We start from the raw sequence: 21,575 nt of genomic DNA on the forward strand, positions 1-21,575 counted from the left end.
TCCCAGAGTGCTAGGATTACAGGCGTGAGCCACCGCGCCCGGCCCTGTGTCTATTAATATTGAGATTTGCATACATATTTTTAAGATTCATCAGATATATATATTTTTTAGAATTCATCAAAATCAAAATTTTCACTGTTTAACAAAATAAAAGACTCTGTACTGCTTTTGTGCTGATGAACAATCACCAACTGCTTCACCAGTATGGAAGATTGGAATACCTATGGATGGGGCCAAAAAAAAAAAAAAAATTATAGGAAACAAATATTGTGCTGAACAAATACTCCATACCTTTCAATATGGAAGACACAAACATAGCCAAGAAGATTTTAGGGACAGGGCTTAAATTGTCCAGATCTGGGCCCAGCATGTGCTTGTCTCTAAGTGTTCACTGAATGAGAGAGTGAGAGAATGAATGGGTGTACCAATGGTTTGTTTGTTCTTCATGCAGGATATAGGATTAAAAATGAGTCTTGTGACTTTTCCTCTGTAAACTGGCATTGAGCTTTGAAAGACTATCCAGCAGACTGATAGGTCTGTAATTCAGAATAAATAGAGGCTTGTAATTGGACAGTATATATTGGTTCATCTCGAGAGAGCTACCCCTAAGGAATTAATGAGAAAAAACAATTTATGAAGGACAGGAGACCACTATTGAGGGCAAGTTATACATTTATCTGGAGGAGAAATATCTCCCTCAGGCATTTCATAAGATGTGTTATATCTGGAATTTGTTTCATGCAGGGAGCTTTTTATGTTATTAAAACCAAATGTGAAAATTAGAGGGTTATACAGATGAGAGAAATAGTTCATCTTATCAATTATTAATGATGCTCCCAAATCTATGTTTTTTATTGGCCTTTTCATGCTCTTGTTCATTGAGGTTTATAGCATAAACCAAATAAAAGTGTGTTTATAAATTGCCTTTGAATTCTGCTTACAATGTTGTCTTGCCAGTTTAATGTAGATTAATTAATTTACTTACTTCTTTATGTGCTCCTGTGCATATGAGGGCAAGCTTCCTGACAATCTTTTCCCAACTGAGAACAAGGTTTCCCTTAGGCAAACTAGCCTTCTCAGTAATCAGATTCAGAGGAGCTAAGGGGTAGGGCTCAACCTATGATCTGGCTACTTCCGAGGAGGTACAGGTAGTTTCTCTAATTCCTTGGATCATAGAATGTTTTTTATGGTACCAAAGAATGCCTGTGAGACTTCTTCACTCCCAAGTCTCACTATTCTTATGGATGAAAAGTCAGATGAAGCAAATGACTCCTCTAGTGTGTCTGAAGGGAATGCGTGTGGTTAGAGTCACAGGATGAGTCCCTGGCCTGGGGTGGGAGAAGGAGGGGTGGATGGGTGAGAAGCTTTGGGTTTGTCACTTCCGAGCAGACTGAGGGTGTGGCACAGCAGCTTGGTGGTGGTGGGGAGCAGTCTATTCTAGTTTCTAACACCCCAAAGCTGATTTTTCTGATGTATTTCCTTCTAACATGTAGAAAGGGCTTTTCTTGGCTGCCAGGGAGCAGAGCGCAGGGCTGTGGCATAATGATTATCTAGGGGCAGCCAGGCATCCACTGGGACGCTTTAGAAAACTGGGGAGGGGGGAGCCTGGTGACATTTTCCTGAGTATGAGGCAGGAATACAGGTTTAAAAGGTTTATAATATGTTAAAACAGATATTGAAAACTAATACTGGGGTGGGGGGAAAGCATTGTAAACATGCTTTTATTTAAAATGAAGATTTCTGGAACAACTATATTAATCATGCTATCCTAAGTTTTTAGCTAAATAAGATCTAGCACTAATATAATTATGTTAAATAAGCTAAGTAAGATCTAGCACTGAAGTAATTATGTTAATTTTAACTTGTCAGGTTCTTTTTAAAGCACCACTTAGAACCTATATATTCAAACAAGATTAAATATAGAAAAATCATTCTATCTAAGCAATGAGTCTGAGAATGCACAGCAACAACAAAGCCGATTTTTTAACCTCTGGTGGTTGATATGGAGCACTAAATTCAAAGCCATTGGAGAATTCCCTTCATTGTTCACTTAAAGGAAAACAAATGCAGAGCTATCAAAGAGTTTCTTGGTAAATTCCCAGCCCTCAGGGGGCTGCAAATTTTTATAAATATGGTCACTGACCAGATGATTTCTAAAGTTTAAAATTGAAACCCCAAAAAAGTAAAGTATAAGATTTACAAGTATTTTATTTTTTGAGAAATTTTGAGAAATGACAAAAAAAATTTGGAACTAGTTTTAACAATCTCTGAACATTTTAAATTCTAGATCTGCTTATTTTGAAACTGACTTCCAAACAAGATAGAATAAAAACAATACACATGTATACTAACACTGCTGAAGTAGCTTAAACTTGCCAAGACATCTTCCTTTGTACTGGTTTCCTTGAAGAGTCGCCCAGTAAATTTTTTTGCCTGTTGCCAGCAGCCTCTTTAAAAACAACAAAGGACCTCCTGTAGAAATCGCTCTCAGGTGTGTGCCCTGCCAGCCAACGCTGTCCCCCGCAGCTTCTCCGCACCCCGCGCTGCAGTGAGCACGGAGGCCACCGGCTGGCCGCCCCGGGCCGGCCTCACCGCCGGCTGGGCCGCTGTTCGCGCTTGTCCCGGGAGCTCCGCTTCCTCGGCGGGGAGTAGCTGACCGCGCCCCGGGCACGGAAGCTGTGCTTGTAAGGATGGCTTCGGTGCTGCTTCGGGTGTTCTTCTTTCTGGGCCTGGCTCTTTGCAGGTTCCTTACTGCCCTCTTTTTGTTCATGCTCTTGCTCTTTATGGGAGGGCAATGTGTTCTTAATTGTGTTAATTAGAAATCTTTTATTTGTACCAGCAAGAGGGCACTTCATCCTGGGGGCAGGGGAGAAAAGAAAAACCATCACAAATACAACAGCTAACTCCACAGCTGAACCCACTATCATGATTAGTACCAAAGAACCCTGCTTGCACAGAACCGCGTTTCTGTGTTCAGCTTTCCTTGCATGCCACCTAGTGTAAACTCTGAGTACCAGGGGGGAAATCAAGACAGTTCCTGAGCTAGTAGACTGGACACTGCCTGGATACTTTAAGCCTTTCTTCTTTATTGGGACTAAACTTCCTACCCTATATGTACAGCTATCGCCCACAATGTGAATTGACAGAATCATTAAATATTTTCTTCTGAAATAATAAAAGTCTGATTTGACTATAATCTGTTTTGAATTAAATTCATTGTACCATGCTTTTTATTGTCAAAGAGTGAAAATAAGTCTCTTTCTGAGGAAGAAAGAGTATATCCTACTATATCTTGAATATGAGAGTTAAATGATCTACTCCAGAAATAAATTGTGTAAAGAATCCATAAATATGCAAAAATATCCTTTGACTTTTAAAAACATTCTTACTCTTTGTATTTCAAGACTCTACTCTGTGCCCTGTTGAGGTCACCTTACTCATGCTCACCCTCGGTGAATGCTGTGCAGTGTATATTTAAGTTGCTTCATGATTCATGTTCACCCAGGAGAGGCTGTAACTAATTAAATTGCTAATTTACATGCTTAGTTATATACTACAGTATCTATTTTATTTTTCAGGTGTAGTAAATCTTTCATTTTGGAAAAGAAAACCCTACACAAATGAAAACTGGCATATTTCTCTTGGCCTTGAGCTGTCTGCCATAAAATGGGCTATTTTAGGAATATGTTGATCCCCAAAATCATGTTACTCAGGATGGCTGGTATTAAACAAAAATGAATGTAGAATATACATCTTTCTATAAAACTTGATTTACAGTGAACCCTACACAGTACTTCAAAATCAACCCAGTAGTACTCTACTGTGGTAATCGTGTAGTCTAGTATGGTGTAAGTGAAATACAAGCACTTATATGGAAACCAGACTACCTCAGGCAACCAGAATGGCATTGTATCTGGCAGTAAAAGAAGGAAAGAAAAAAGGAAAAAAGAAAAGAAAAGAAAATACCTCCTGCTGCAGATAAGTAGCTCTTGGGCTTACAAGGACAGAGAAAATATCTGAGAAGAATCAAAGGTTACTCCCAGTGTGCTGTGCCTGGTTAATGCTCAGGCCAGGAAAAGTGACAAGGGAATGAACTAGCACAAGCAGAAAAGAAACTTAGAGAGAAAAGGACATTGGAGTGCAGTAGAAGCAGTGGGGAACACTCAGAGGTGGTGACAGCACTGAAGTTTAGCCGCAGTGAATGAGATGAGGAGCGAAGAAGACAGGCAAGAACAAGGAAGAGTTCTGCACGGGGCAGGGGTGCAAACAACTGCACTCTCTCTGTAGCCTCACAGGGCTTCCCTTATACCAGCATTATGCTACCTTAGTAGTTTCCAAGTAAAGCCATTTATACCTCCTGGGGAAACGTCCACATTAGGACAGTCCTGTGCTTAAGGAGGGCACATGATGAGGGGGCAAGCCGAGTTCTTCCTGCAGTGGCCTGACAGGGTGTTACTGAAAGCAGGCACTGCCTTGGTGGTGACACTCAAGCCACCGCAGTTGCAAACTCAGCAATGATTCATTGGCATGTTCCAGAACAGCACAACACTGAGCGCCTACAGGAAAAACTACCTGTCATGAAGGAAAGTAAAAAGCTTAGAATACCCCTCTTTGCCAACAGTGCTGGTGTTTACTGTTGGAGCAAAATCATTTTCATGAGTTAATGGACCACATGTACCTCTTGAATATATAAGGCTAGGAACAGTTAGTGAAAAATGGCCAGCTACAGAATAATTCTGGGGTATTTTCACTGGAGTGGGCCATCCTAGTGCTGGTAAATCTGGATTAAACAACAAGGAAAGGAGACTATTCCCAGATGGGACAATAATCCAGGATCTGAAAACAAAACTTTTGCTAATTCATGGTGAATTCTACTCTATTTTGCTATCTTCAGTGTCAGATCATCTTTAAAACCATATCCTTCCCTGAACTGAGCAAACTCTGCTACAGAACTGCAGCGTTTTGCTGAGGGAGGCAGAGGAGACCTCTCCCACCTTCCACCTACTAGTATAACCCACTGGCTCAATACAGTGACCCAAAGAGTTATTCAAAAAATGAGATGGTTTTCTAGAAATATTCCACAAGGAAATTGGCATTCACCTCTCTTTTAACGTCAAAGATGAAGTTTTTAATGTTGATTGTGCCTGGGATTCTATTCAAGGGGAGAAAGCCCAGGATGGCTTGGCGAGACCTTGGTCTACTAGGGTGGAGTGGGGATGGGGTTTGAAAGTCAGACCTCTCTCAAACGTGCCCGTACACATTACAGAAATGACGACATGTGCTCATTCATACCCTAGTAATAAATAAGGCAGGGCGAAGAGACAGGAGAGTAGTTGCAAGCAGATGTGAAGGTACACATAGTTAATGATTTCATGTAAAGAAATTATAAAATCTGCACTGAATAGATCCAAGTATAAGGATAACAACATCAAAATGAATATTTCAGGATATCAGTAGGGAGAGCTGCCCTAGCCTTTAATGTAGCAATTAATTTTGCTGAATCTCACAGCCAGTTGTTTCATTGTTAAGAAATCATACTACATGGCACAGTAGCTGAGCACACATGCTCTGGAATAATACTAGCTATCAGACTGAACCTTGGGCACATATTATAATCTTCCTGTTGCCTCTTGGCTGTTAAATGGGGATAGTAATAGTGACTATCTTGGAGGTTGCATGCAGATCAAATGAGTGAGAACATGTAACGCTTGGGACGATGCCTGCCATATACAAGCCCTTAGTAAATCTGAGCTTTGGCTCATAGCCTAGCTCTACTATTTAACTAGCTGTGTGACCATGGGCAAGTTACTTAACTCCTCTCTGCATTGATTTCCCCCACTTGTAAAATGGGAATAACAGAAGTATCTACCTTCTAAAGCTATTGTGAAGATTTAATGCAATAATGCATAAAGCATTTAGCATGGTGTCTGGCATGTAAGTGTTATCTATGGATCCATAATTTCTTATCCCCAATTCCACAATTTAAAAAACTATTAAAACTAAGTTCTTTTTATAACACCAAAATTTGTCTGGCAGCAAAACTTGACTTGACCTTATATTAGGCTATTTATATATAGTCTTTATCCTATTTAGTGTAAACATTCATGTAGTTTTGCTGAAAAATGACACTACGTTGAATGAGTACACTGGAGGGAGAGAGTTGTAGTACATGCTGTATGTACTGTAGTGCTTTTCTAAAATGTGAAAACATCTAAACTCAGAAACTTGTCTGGATCCAAGGGTTTTAAACAGGGGAGTGTGGCCCTTTATTATTATTATTCACTCTCTCTTCATGAGAAAGAGTAGATATAGCACTCAAGTAAGTTAATATACCAGGGAGTTTTTCAAGATGGCTACTCAAGATATCATCCCAAAGTCTCAAATCACCTGTAATAGTAAGTTAATCAAAAATAGACCATAGCAAGACCCCATCTAAAAAAAAAAGAAAAGAAAAGAATATATTTCCAAATGTTCTGTAAACTCCCTAGGACTTGGTGTCCTCAGATGTAAAACTAAAGGTTGAATGAAGTAGGTAGCTGATCTCTGAAGTTCTTTCCAGTGTTAGGATTCCCTGCTCACGTTCAATATTAACCTTCTAGCAGGGGCCCCCAACCTATGGTGGTTCTATAATTATTTCATTATATATTATAATGTATTAACAATACAAATAAAGTACACAATAAATGTAATGCACTTGAATCATCTGGAAACTGTCCCCCTCCCTCTCCAGTCTGTGGAAAAATTGTTTTCCATGAAAACAGTCCCTGATGCCAAAAGGTTGGGGACTGCTGCTTTAGAAAAGCATCCTTTCATTCACCACATTAGGAAATTACTTCATTTCCTTATCTGTCTTATTACTCAGCTCTTCCTTACTGCCACTTTTTCCCCTGTGTTTAAGATGGCATGATACATTGGTATTAGATACTCAGCCATTCCACAGTCCTTGTTCACGTCAGCTGTGCAGCAACAATCCGAGCCTGCAGCAGAGCACAGGCCCTGGGTGCCTGCTGTGTTGGCACGTCTGTCACGGTCTGTGGCCAAAGGTGTGCTGAGGGGAGGGCCTGGAGGAGGCCACAGGACAGGGCAGCTGCTTTCCTGTCTGTGGCTCTGACCTACAGAATGTCAACTTTTCCACTCTGGCTAGTTATTTTTATTTTTGGTTTATTTTTGGCTCTAGCTCACATGGAAAGGGCCAGATTTAAGGTGCTAACAGCATAAATGGATATAAACCCTAAACATCACAAGACTGGTTAAAACTGCTTCAGAAAGTACCCAGGATACAACTGTCAGATTTAAGATTAGGCATTCTATCTATGTTAAACTTTAAAAGGGAAGCGATTCCTTTCAATTTCAAATCTGTGGGCCCAGAAGCTGTGATGAAGGGGCCCAGCTGCCATGGGAGAGGCCGATTGCTACAGAATCTGCCATTAGACAGACTTTTTTGAGTAGGCACACTATATAAAGTAATTTGCAAAAACAAGGGACCTGCTCCCTGTAGTTATCATACTTGACTTATGAAAAAACAGTAAAATATAAACAAACCTAGAGAACAGAAAGAGGAAGATAAATGTAATGGAGTTTTTCTGATTTTAATAGTTTTGTCTCTCTTGTTAAAGGATGGAGGTAGTAGTTCTAACTTTCTACAGATTTAGACCTGCCACTTCTGGGTTCTTATCGAAATGGTTTCATGAATAGGACCCCTCAAAGAGTGAGACAAGCCCACTAGCCACTAGGGCACAGCTGTGAAGCAATCAGCCCGTGCCATTACATTTCCAGTGTTCCCTCATTTCATCTCTACAACCATCACCCGTTCTCTGGATGAACGAAAGAAGAGGTAAAGCAGCTTCTCCACAACCCTAAGCTAGTAAGACACGGAGCTGGATGAGAGCCAGGGAGTGTGACTCCAGAGTCCACTGTCACACATGATCCTGAATGGGGCAGAGGCAGCAGAACAGAGAGAGACTCGCTGCATTCTAACCAGATGGCCAATTAACAGAGCAGTCAGCGAAAAGCTCATCAGCACTCTTGAAGCTGAGGCTTCTCCATCCAGAACAGGCACGAGGCAGCAGATCTATACAGTGACGGGTCTGCTACGAACAGCCGGCCACTGGGAGTCCAGTAGAGTCACCAACACGGACAAGGACAAAGGTAGAGAATCACTCAAACACACTTGAATTTGTAATGTGTGAAGTATAACAGGCATTGGGAAATTATGATTTATAAAAATTATTTTTATGGTTAGGGACACAGACACCTTGGAGACATGGAAGCAAGGTTCCACGCAATGCACTTCAATTCATTCCTCTATCCTATGGCCAAATCCATTCCCATGCCAGAAAACAGCACTGTGTCTTCCTCTCCATACATTGCTTTGCACTATCATGGATGTAAGTCTAAAATAATGCCTCTAGAAAGACAGAAGCAGAAGCATAACTACATTCCCAATTCTCCATAAAACAAGGGTAATATTTTTTATCTTGATGCTACGGTTGATTACAACTCATTTTGTTGTTTAATTCCACCACAAACTACCATAACCACCCATGGTGCCCCAGTTTATTATAATTTGGCAATCAAATGCCTCAGCGTGTGGCCACCTGAAAATTGCTTTTTATAATGTTATAATCCCCATTACTAAACTGTTAACCCTTAATTACTCTGCATACAACAGTCCTAAGAGTCACAGTGGGTGTTCAATGACTGTCTCCAACATTCTACCTAAAAGTAAAGAAAAATATTTAGCAAATGTGTGTGTGTGTGTGTGTGTGTGTGTGTGTGTGTGTGTGTGTGTGTGTTAAAGCTCTGAGAATCTTTCATATGCAATCATTATGCTAGGCCCTGTAGCAAAAATACCGACTAGGCTGTCCATGTATCTCTGCTCTTTAGACTACCGAGAGGAACAGAAGGTAGGGGAAGTGGAAGTTCAGAGGCAGCTATGTGAATAGCAGTATACTGGGACAAACTGCAAGGCTCTCATCCCTCCTCCCTCAGCAACACACATCATTTACATAGATATGTGATCTAACAGTAACACATTCAGGGCTTGCTCTGAACTTTCATAACTGGATATGAAAGGAATGTGGGAAGCAGGGGCAGTAAGCACTGGCATTTCAGCATGTTATCAGACAATAATCCACATAAGAGAGGTGGTGTATTTGTAGCACAAGGAGTGTTAAGCTACAGGCAGGAAAGCAAAGTTATAGTCCCATTAGCAATTAGCTAGCTGGGGGCCTCCGGAAACCTCTTTGGGCCTCATGTTCTTCATGTATAAAGGCTTCGGATCTCTGTGGCCCTCAAACATTGCCAAGAGTGTCATCCTTGACTCATCTGAGACGCCAGCCCTTCCTGCCATCCCCACTGGTTCTGACACAGTAAGCGGGGTACACTGCACCTGATCACCTGCTCACGTGTCTGTACCCACCAGTGGATTCAAAACTTTAAGGCCAGGGAAGTGTGTCTTCTCTACTGCTGCTCATGACTGGCCTCTAAACATACCTCCTGGTGCTCAGTGGATATTTAAATAAATAAAAAAACACATGTCTGGATAAAGATTGGAGAAATTATTTGTTTTCCAATAATAAAAAGTTGTTGACATAAAAAACAATGCAAGCGATTTTCCTTCTCATCTCCAGATTGACTCCAAACCCAAACAGAAAAGCATCCAAAAATGTGATTTCGCTTAAAACAACTGGGCTAAGAGAACTGAAGAATCATTTCACTCAATTCAATCTTTGGAATATTTTGTGCCAAAATATAAGCCTTTCCCAGTGCAAGGCTGTGGAAACAGACACTGGACTCAGGAGTTACACTGGGCTAGAGATAAGCTGAAGTGAATGTGACCAGAATAAAAATAGCTTTGTAGACAATGAAGCTGGGCAAATTTCTCAAATTTATGCTTATGAATTCCTTTATGTTGACTAAAAAGAGGTCATATGAGCCAATATTTCAGCTTCCCCAAGGCTTCTGACAACAATGGCTTCCAAAGAGATTCTTTTGCTGAAATACAGCCAAGAAAGCATATAGCACCAAATGGTCTCTTTCTTTACAAAATAAAAAATGGCATCCCATTTGTATTTTCTTTGGTTCAGCAATCTCTTTCTGGCACCTGCTCAACTATCTCACTAAGATATTTCTTATGGAATATCCAAAATGAAAAAACAATGTCCCTTGCTCTGGTTCTATTTTAAATTTTAAAGCAAATATAATGGTCTTCTAGACGTTTAGAAAAACACACCATAGCCCACCAGTAAGCAACAGACTGTCTACTCCTTTAAGATCTGTCCAAGAAGGTCCACTCCACAGAGATGGGTCTTGGGACTCCGGTAGCTGGACATCTGGCCAGGCTACCTAAGTGCTACCTCAGTGCAGAGGAGCTCAGAGGTGTGGGATGGCTGTAGATTCTGCAGAGCAGGTTGGTATCATTCTTTTTAATAAGCAGGGACTAGTAAAGTGTTTTTCAAATGTGTGTGTACTTTAGAAACATCTGGGGGGTATCTTTTTAAAACTCCAAGCCCAGGCCACACCCCAAGGTAATAATCACTGATAGTGGGACACAGGCATGAATATTTTTTGAAGCTCTCCAGATGATTCCAAATGTGCAGATAAATTTGGGAACCAATGACTAGTAGTTAAAAGTTTCTATTTACACACATACACTTAATTAAACAGATGGAGACTAGGTGTTCTTCCAGGATGAGTAGGCTATAGGGTGGATGCTCTTTGTCCCAGCACCAGGGAGCAGAAGTAAGCCATGGTTGTCCTGGGTCCAGACCTCTTTTCATAGCCCATGTCTGTTTGAGGGTGCTGGACCAACAGCTGGCTAGGCGAAAGTCAGGAGCCCCTGAAGTTCCCAAGTACCCAGAGATCCCTGCTTCCAGAGCAACACAGACAAAAAGTGAAAATGTAAAAACCTGAGAGAGAGAAAAGCAGATAGACTTCCACATGATTGATCTGCCCAAGTGTTCGGAGCAGTGCTTCCTAAACTTGGTTGATAAGCTCTTTTGGGAAGCTTTAAAAAAAATCTGTAGTACCCATCTTAGATTTCTCTACCAGAATATCCTAGGGTGAAGTAGGGAAGGAGATCTGCATTTTTAAAAACCTCTCCAGATTTTTTTTCTCATTTAAAAATCTCTATTAAAAAGTTACAAATAACATATATATTTGTTGCATATCCCCAGTAGAGGAGCACAGGGGAGTGCACCCCTGCCTCGTGCTCTCCTTAGAGCTCAGTGTCGGAAAGACTGTCTTCTCTCAGACCTTTATGCATTATGAGGTCCCACACCCTCCCCCAATCCAGCCAATGGAAGATTATACACGTGGATCCACAATTCAGTTTTTCACATACCAGACATTTTCCCGCAAGGATTCATATAGCACTGACCTACTCTTAGTGAATATATAGTACTCCACAATAGGATATACTACAGTTTACTTAACCATAACTATTATTATGACATAGTCAAATCTATCAATTTTTTCATTTATAGCTTCTAGGTTTTGTGCCCGGCTAAGGAAGGTTTCTATCCTATCCTAGCCAATATTATAAAATATTATCCTACGTTTTCTTCTACAAGATTCATAGTCTGCTTTGTATATTCAGCTTTTTAGTCTTCCTGAAATTAATTTTTAGTATTATAGATGAATAGTCAATTGTATTAACATCACTTACTGAATAATCCATCCTTTCTCTACTGATATGAATCATGACCTTTTACCATACAGTAAGTTCCTATGCATATGTGGGTCTCTATTCTTTCTGACTAATTTGTTTAGTTTTACACTCACCTCATACTAATTTAATTACTATAAATTTACAGACTGTTATTATATCTGAGTATGCAATACCTTCATCTCATTCCCACCCCCCTAAAATACCTCAGCTGAAAAAAACGTACCTTTATAATGGAGAGATCTGGTGGTCACCAACTTAAGCAAGAGCAACCTGACATTAAGTCCTCCTAACCTGGTGCAATTAAATGTGGGTGGTTATTATTGCTAGGACTTTTCTGTGGACAGAATTAGAAAAAGCTTTTTTCTTTTCTTTTTTTAAAATAGAAAATCTGACACAACTTAATACCAATATTTCCAATTCAAATTTAGGATTATAGGTAGGTTTTACGTCTTTGACTTTATATTTGTATCTCTTTTACACTAAAAATCTTGGTATTTATATACAGAAAATATTTACTTATTTGTTGTATCCTACTATATAATATTTTCAGAATAGCAATACCAATATTATTACTAATTATATGATGACTTGTCTTTGGGAAATATAGTCAGATTTCAGATCACTTGAAATACTTCCTTTCTGTGTGGCTAAGCCTTCCACTCAATGGCTTATTTAGGTCCATTTATTTTATTTTACTTGATTTCTAGGGATTATCTTTTCCCTATATTTTGTTTAATTTTGTTTTATATTTAATGTAAACCATGTGTATGGTTCTAAACGTCAAATCTACAAAATGAGATGTGTTCAGAAGTCTAGCTTCTATTCTTACCCCATTTTTACATTTTACTCTTTGTAATGGCCCATAGTGTTCCACTGTAGTGAATTCTTCATTGCAGATAGAAAGGATCCAAAGTCGGGACATTTATTGAATGCAAATGCTATTGCTAAAGTAGTGCCTAAAAGAGTAGAATTAATTCTTAAGATTAAAATTTTCCTCTGTTTATACAATAATATATAAAGTTTTAACAAGCTCTATCTTGTATAGAAACTACAAAGGTAAACTTTAGTTCTACAAGGCTAAATTGTCACATAATCAAAATACTTATAATTATTTTAATTTTCTAAAATCACTTTAATTTACTAAGGACTATAATGAAAATGGAATTGTTTTTTTCTTTTCTTTTTTTTGGAGACAGGGTCTCATCTTGTTATGTCACCCCAGCTGGAGTGCAGTGGTGTCATCATACCTCACTGCGACTTCAAATTCCTGGGTTCTACAGATCCTTCTGCCTCAGCCTCCCAAGCGGGTGGGACTTCAGGCACGCCACCACATCCAGCTAATTTTTATATTTTTTGTACAGATGGGGGTCTTGCTATTGCCCAGGCTGACCTTGAATTCCTGGCCTCAAGCGATCTTCCTACCTTGACCTCCCTAAGTGCTAGGATTACATGCAGGAGCCACCTTGCCAGACCCAAAACAGTAACTCTTAACGGATGAACACTGAGATATTACTCTTGCATAGATGCCCTTGGACACTGTAGTATCTATATACGTCCTGGGGACTTGTGAACCAAAGAGATGATAAAACCATAACAATATCCTCCACACACACCCCGCAGCCCACTTCTTCATGTTATTGGAGTGCCCCAGCATTTGGCTCTCAGCGGTTTTCTTACTCTACACTTGCCTCTGGGTGATTTTCTCTATATCTAGGGTTTAGCATTTCTTCTAAATGCTAAAGACTTACATATTTCTATCTCCAGCCAAAACTTTTCTCTTAAATATTTTTTTAAGTTTTAAGGAAAATTACTTAAGAACTTACCAACCCATAGGTCCCATTGTTTCTGCTCTTGTCTTCCCACGTTTTGCCTCCTTAAGCAGTTCTTCTATTGCTTTCCTAATGGGAAAACAGAAATTCGAGAGGTAGTCACCCCACTAAGTTGTGAAAATCAATTCATTCTAGGCATATCATCTTGGGAAAGGAACAGACTTTTGAAGCATGGTCTCTGGGGCAAAATTTTTTTTAAATGGTTAACAGTTTTGAATACAAAAATTAAAAAGAAACTTTATATAAAGGGAAGAAACACCGAAAAGAAAATGAAAGAGAAAAAATCTGGAAAAATATTTGCAATATGAAGAGGTTAAATCATATATCCTTAATATAAAAATTCCTTCTTTTTTCTTATTAAATGTTGAATAATAACCAAAAGACATGACTCGGCAAATATGTGTATCTATATTTTAAATGTTCAAATTCACTATTATTCAAAGAAATACCAATTAAACCAACAAGGATAAATGTTTCTGCCCACATGGAAACTCTCCATAGTGAAATGGATATTTTCTTCTCTACTAACGGGGCTACAGCTGATAAAACATCTCTGGAGGACAATGTGGCAACATGATAAAGATCTTTAAGAATAGTATGTCCTAGGCGACCTAAAAATCCTGCTTTATCCTAAGAAAATATTTGAATAAGTATGCAAAATTATGTGTACAAGGATCCTCGTTAAACAACTTGTTAACAATTAAAGAAAAGGAATAGAAACTTAAATATTTGGTAATAAAGGATTGATTAAATAAATCATGGCATATTCACATAGGTGAAAGATTAGCAGTCATTCAAAATGAACACCTGGCAAAGAAAGATATTTGTAACATATTTGGTACATAAAGCTGGTTATATGTGTGTACAGGATAATCTTAAATTTATTTACATGTACATACTGCACAGAAAAACATTTGTAGTGATGTTATCAAACTGGTAAAATGAGTTTTGAGGTGATTTTTTTTATTTGCTTCTCTGCATTTTCTATTTTTTCTACAACGAACATGTATTACTTGTGCCATTTTTTAAAAAAGGTAAAAAACCCAGAAAACTTATCTATCCAGCATATTTTGAGAGTTTACTACATGTAACATGCTGTGTAAGGTGTTCTGGATAGCAACACAGGAGGATGATCATCCCTGGCTTGAATATTACTTATGCTACACCAATAAAGTTAAGAAAAAGAGAGGTATAAAGTTGGAAACAAATATAACCCAAAGACATAACTATAAATCTAATCACAAAATTTTGAAACTGGATAATCACATAGATTCTATATTAAAATATTTAATTACACTATTATAGTACTACTGTATACTATTTACATAATCCTCAAATGATATTAACATTCTGTTAGTTTATAAGACTGTTTTATATTGATTTTTATTTTATCAAAGTAAAACATGCACATAGCTTAAAAAGACAAATATTATTTAAGACTTACAATAAAATACAGCAGTCTTCTCCATCATCCTTCCCTACCCACTAAAGAAAAATAATTTCAATTCTTTTTTTTAAAATCTGTTTCTCCTGGTATTTACCTCTATATTCCTAATACTATGCTTTCAAATTATTCTACCACCCTCTTAATCTTCAACGAATACATCTGTTTATTTTTGCATACTTATTTTTATAAACTCTTATTAATTAATATTGGGATCTTCAGAAAATGTCTTTTCAGTTAACTCAGCAGCTTAGCACTTTCTGATCCTGGGAAGGACCACTGACTGGGTCAATGAAGTGAAGCACTTGCCTGTCACCGACATGTGCACCTTCTTAGCCCCTGGGCTTGCTCAATCAGATAATGTTTCACAGCCCACCCTTATGGTACCACAAAGTATAAGTCCATCTGATGACCACATATCCTCCTCCTTCCAGCTCTTTAAAATAATAATACAGCCTACTGAAATGATCTGGGGACTCTGTCTCATACAGTAGTTCATGAAAAATTCATCTTATCTAGCTCCAAAACAGAGATTCTTTTTCCCCCTTACTGATGTAAGTAAAAAAAAATGAAAGAGTACAAATATTCCAGATACAATTCTCCCCTTCCCATAAATTAGTGTGGTGGTTTCTAAATAAAAACAGCTAATCAATCATACTTAGATCCACCTAGGTGATCACCTACTGACAAAAGAAACAATTAAAAATCATCAGGGAGAAAACTTGTTAGGGTAGTTCTATAATTATGAGCAAAATATATACAGTTACAAATAAACAAGAATGCATTTTCCCATAAAATGTGTGTTAAAATGTTTGCCTAGCTTTCTAGATCAGACTGCAAAGACCTATTTGAGTCAGAATATGGTTGAAAAACTGTACATCTGCAGAGAACAATACTCAGCAAGGATTCTTGCAGAGACCTGGAAGGCATTATTCTTGGTACTTTCAAGAACTATGAAGTTTGATACTGATTCTTCTTTAGTTTTAATTTCACTTAAAACTATCTCCAGCACTGTTATTAATTTTACTTGGCACAACTGGTTTACAAGAATACCCAAAGAGATATAAGATATTAATATACGTTTGAAGAAGACTACCTGAGGTGAAATGACTTCACCAGGGATGAAAGATCACAAAGAGAGGAGCAGAGCATGGGTGGGGCAGGCACTTTCCTGCTGGCAAAGTGGGCTTAGCTGCTGTCTACAGCCAACATGGTATGCAGTGTCCCATTCCTATGGCTGGGATGTCCAACTTAGGGATATGTAATTGGCTGAACAACTAATGCTGGTATAGAGCTATAAGTTTATAAAGTATTATCCTATCTGAACATGATAACATAGTTATTACCACCAGTTTGCAGAGGAGGAAAGTGATATTCAGAGACCTTGACTAAGTTGCCCACAGTAACACTGGTAATGATCAAGAAGGAAGAGGAACAAAGCAAACAAAACTCGACCCCTGTTTTTAAGGCTATGTATCATTTGATCTATCATACTATCTATCTCCTCCACAAAGGTGTGCAGCAAATCCTGGAGAAATCATTTTATCGTTATCATTAACAGGCAAAAAATAAAATAAATGAAAAAAAAAAAAGCCTAATGGAGCCCCACTGCTTTTGCATTCGTTCAAAGATATCTAGGGGATAGGCTGACACTGGAGAGGCAGAAGGAATGTTGGAGGACTCATCACTATTTTGTCCTAACAATGTTCAACGTTCACTACTTCCCACCCAAATTCTCCTGCATAAGCTCCCTCTGCAGGGCTTTACTTCCAAATGTGACAAAACAATTCCTAGCAATCACATATTCTGACCTTGAAACAGTATCACCACCTTCAAAATTAAGGGGAAAAAGTCAGGCAGTTTTCCCACTACTGTAGCCTCTGTTGTTTCCTCTGGAACTTTTGCTAATGATTTCTTGGGTAAGAAAATAATAAATCTAGTTTCTATTGCACATTATCACAGAGGCTAAATACCTAAATTATCAAAGATTATGAAACATCAGTATATATGAAATAAGATAGTTTTTAATGAGATGATTAAACAGAAGTGTAAACTGCAAACAGAAGTGTAAATTGCAAAGAAAAGCAAACAGTAGAAGAATATATAAGAACATATAGAATTTGAACAATTAAAAAATTATTCAGATATAAATTTAGTTCTTGGTACACTAATTTTTATACTTGGTTCCTTTAAATATCTTAATAGTTTCTTTGTAAAACAAACTCATTATACTAGAATATAAAGTTCCATGGAAAGAAGACCAAGAGAGCTGGGTCATTAAGCAGTTTTCTGGGCACAGGAACAAACCACAATCAATTTTCAATGATCCATGTGTGTATTATCTACAGCCAATTTTCCATCCTAGCTCATCTTCCTATTCATTCCATTAGCCAGCTGGTACATGCTTAAGGAGTGTCAACTGATCATAATAGCAGCTCACATAAAACCCAAGTGAGAATGCAAACCTGGTACAAAATCATCTTAAAATCCAAAGTCAAACAAATTAGTTTTGACTTATCTGGGTCTGTGTTTCTTTTCATTCACATAAATCAACAGAGAGTTATAACTACGCTAATATATATTATAGAAGGGGTAGCAAGAAATTTAAAGCAACTGAAAAGATGCACTAGAAATTTAAAGGCAAATTAAATAATATAGAACATAGGAAAATGGGAATTTTACAGGAATACAATTAGAAAGCTAAATCTCAAGTAACTGCTCAAAAATGACAGAGAGAGAGATGGAGCTACACACACCTTCTTGAGACAGTAAAGGAAAGTTAGGGACATAGGCTGAACTCGTTTGTGCCTCCTTCAGTCTTTAAAAAGTTACCTTTGATCAACTAACTGCCAAGTACAGTATCTGTCACAAGATAGATGGAAAAATACATTCAAAAAAAGCAATAAGTTGTTTAAGACTACTTTCTTCTTGATGTGTTCAAACAAGCATGCCTTGGGGACACAGAAAACTGGCAGAAGAAATGAGTGCAGCACCGTTTGCTGCTGTTGACTAGGAAGCCACTGAAAAGTCCCAGCGCGTTATCAGCGGTATAGGCAACCAGTTTACAACTGAGTCATCCACATGTATGTATGCGAAACTTTACTATAGCAATCTAAATTTCTTCCTATAAGGGAGTGATAAGGAGAGAAAAATGGAACAATCTACTTGATCTTCATTAAGGCTTTGATGCAACATTCTGATTTTATACACACACGCCCCCACAAAGGACAGATGATTGTATCACTACTGGACATCCGCAAACAGCTGCCTATTGGCTCATAACCAGCCAGTAGTAACTAGTGGTTTAGTAATCATGTAGATCTGTAGAAACCACAGGACAAAGTCTGGGTTCTGGTATGACTTCGTATTTTGATTATAGACATAGATAAAGAAATTCAAGATATCCTTATTTAATTTCAGCAAAATATCGAATTGTCTGGGCTCATCTATCAGCTGCAAAGGAAAGTAAGAAAATTCAAATTGTGGGAAGGAATTTTGAAGACAAGGTACAATTCAACAGAACACTGAGGTCATCTAGGAAATTAAAAGAATTATTCATAGACATAACATGGAGGCACAAGAAATTAATTCTGTAAATTATATTAAATTTAGCTAATCTATATCAAGCACTTGCTTGATATAATGTAGTGATTTGTATGGTTTACGAGTCCCTTCCCTGAAGAGGCTTATAATTAGAGGCTGTATATCAAATAAAGACCCATATATACTTTAGAAACAAATACTGGATTACCTAGGAGAACGTGGAAAAGAAGCTCCAATATTTCTTTATTTATATTATAACACAGTCATGAGAAAAGGTGTTTAATTTTTAAAAATAACATGCCGGTAAAAGACTGGAGCATGATGGAGGAACATGAGTTTGAAAACAGGATTAATGAGACCTCTTGATTTCATGCCAACATGGACCAAGGAGAAAGAAGAAAGTGGTATTTTAAGCAATGGTAGAAAAATCAGACAAAGATATTGCAGATTGCTTTTTACAATCATGGTAATAATTATCCTAGCTACTTCACTGGGTTGTTACGAGGATTGATTATTTTATTCTGATCCAAGTGTTCTGTATTTTATAAGAAGCACCAAGAAATATGAAAGCTGTTTTTCACTTGACTGCATTCCCAGAAGTCTGGGAACTTGTCTTTTTCATCTTAGTTTTCCCGTTATGCCTGGCACATGGTAGGTACAAAGTTAAGATTTAGGGAACAAATGGGTTCTGGGTGTGTGTAGGACATGATAAAAATGCAAGGATTTAAAGATGAAAATACTGCATCTGTAGCCAGAATAGGAAATGATGGGTGAGATGGAAGAGGAGGAAAGACAAAGAAGGTGGAAAGAAGACAAAAGGGAAAAAGTAAGATAATGTGCCACTGGGTGAGTGAGCGTAATGGGAGGAATGGATGCTGTGGGCTCCTGAGTGAGCAATTTCCTGCAGTGGCCACAGGCACCAGAACACAATAGCAACACATGTCCTTAGTGTCAACAAACATTAGGTCATATTGGGAAACCACAGACACTGACTAAGGACACAGTGAGGCAGGCTGAATTTTTCCTGTCAGGATTGAGAACTTTGATCCTCTAGGGCTGCTTAAAAAAATCTCAGCAAGTTTTCGTATCTAGAGAATACTTTTCCCTTAGTGAGCTACTTACTGATCAGAGATAAATGGCCTTTGGTTAGCTTCTAACATTATTCTTTTACTTCATTATACAAGAGAGTAAAAGTCTATTTCATTCATATATGTTATCCTCTAAACTCCATTTCTTAGTGGAGATGCCAGCTGGGCTTTGAAATGAAAGCGCTTAGTGCTGGAGTGGGAGGGCACTAACACGGAGATGGGAGATGTCAGAGTAGGGCTACTGGCCTGTCTCTGCACGGCCTCGCCATATGGGATGCTCCCTGGGATCACCACTTTCTAGGGCCTCGGCTCTGACAGTCCAGAAGCCTAATATAGCCCAGATACCCGACCAACTGCAGCAGCACATTTGCCATCCCACGCATGGTGGAGCTAAGCTTAGGCCATGTCCTGTGTCCCAATCACTCTCCGCTCACAACCCTAGCACCAGACGCTCGGTCCAATGTTACCTTCCCCGACAACCCTTTCCTCATCTCCCTGTTTGTTCCAATGTCAATAGATGTAACCACTCCTTTCTTTCAAGCCTACAGAGGGGCAAATGAAGTCCCATATGCCGTATTTCTAAATATTTAAAAGCTATATAAAATAAGCTAAAAATATTCAATAAAATATATTCCTTCCTATCTTGACAAAAATTCCTTGATTACAACAAAAATAAAAGCATGTAAGGCTATTTTTTTATCAGCTAAATACCAAAGATGACAGAATTAACTTATTGCATACATTGATCATTCTGTTAATGAGTAATATGTGGACGAATACAGAAAGGCACACATAATTTACATATATTTACTCCATAAAATTTATTTTCTTATATTGATTTTAGCAAAATACCTAGTTATATTGTTATAATCAAGATTTCCACATAAATTGAAAAATTTTTTTGCCTTGCAAATTACAGTAAAAAGATTTAGGGCTTATCTGGAAACAAAGGGTATGTAGGAATTAATATATAAGTTTAATATAGGGCCCAATTTCTATCAAGAAAATGCTAAGAGAACTGTGAATGTATGGGTCCAGTATTTCAGATGAGGTGTGAAAGTATGGTCCCAAGCATTTGTATAGAAAATGCAGGGCCCTTTTTTTGTAAGTATAAGAGTGTGCAGTCGGCGCTCTCTGTGAATTCAATCAACCACGGATCAAAAATATTTTTAAAAAACAATAAAAATAACAATATAACAACAAATAATACAAATAAAAAACAATACAGTATAACAACTATTTACATAGCATTTAAATTGTATTAGGTTTTATAAGTAACCTAGAGATGATTTAAAGTATACAAGAGAATGTGTGTAGGTTATATGCAAATACGACATCATTTTATATAAGGGACTTAACAATATTTTCTTATAGTAGAATCTTGGCATTCGTGCCAAGAGGGAGGATTTGACAAGTTAACATGTCTTTTCTCTTCTAAACATTTCTGCAGTTCAACTCCTTCCTGTACTCTAAAGCAGTGTCCACATGAAAGTCAACAATGGTACAATCTTCATGTATTCAGTTTCCCTTCATTCAAGGATGCAGGTCAAACATGAGGAGGTGCTGCCTGGGTTACGAATTGCACCGAGGACCAGATCCCCCCGACAGAGGCATCTACACGTTTGCGATATATGGGGCTGCCCTCCTTGCCAGGGTTCCAGGCAATTCTCCTTCGAATACTGATATAATAAGCATTTAATATGTACCACTGGGGATATGATGAAAAATAATGACAACAGGACCTATATACCACATACCTTAAAAGCTAATCCTCACAATTCCTCTATGTAAATATCATTTCATGGATAATGAGATGAGGAAATAAAAAAAAGCCAAGAAACTTACCATGGCCACAAAAGCCAATAAGTGATGGGGCTGGGGTATGAACCCAGGTGGTCTGACTCTAGGGCCCGGGATCTTAACACTCACACTACAACCCTATGGCAAGGCATGATCCCACTCTCGAGCAGCTCAGGCTAGTAAGAGAGGCAAAAGAAGGG

General features: G+C 38.2%; 1 protein-coding gene across 1 annotated transcript in view; it reads right to left on the reverse strand.

Moving 5' to 3' along the window:
- Positions 1–2,190: 2,190 nt before the first annotated feature.
- LOC123648928 (protein POLR1D) overlaps positions 2,191–21,575 on the reverse strand; it is a 36,917-nt gene continuing 17,532 nt past the window's right edge. The window contains exons 2-3 of the mRNA XM_045566854.1: positions 13,495–13,569; positions 2,191–2,856 (exon numbers count right to left, since the gene is read on the reverse strand). Of these exons, the coding sequence (XP_045422810.1) occupies positions 2,589–2,856; positions 13,495–13,569 (343 nt within the window). The 3' untranslated portion in view covers positions 2,191–2,588. The remainder of the gene's footprint in view (positions 2,857–13,494; positions 13,570–21,575) is intronic.

This window comes from Lemur catta, chromosome 13 (assembly GCF_020740605.2).
Source record: "Lemur catta isolate mLemCat1 chromosome 13, mLemCat1.pri, whole genome shotgun sequence".
Taxonomy (NCBI): Eukaryota; Metazoa; Chordata; class Mammalia; order Primates; family Lemuridae; genus Lemur; species Lemur catta.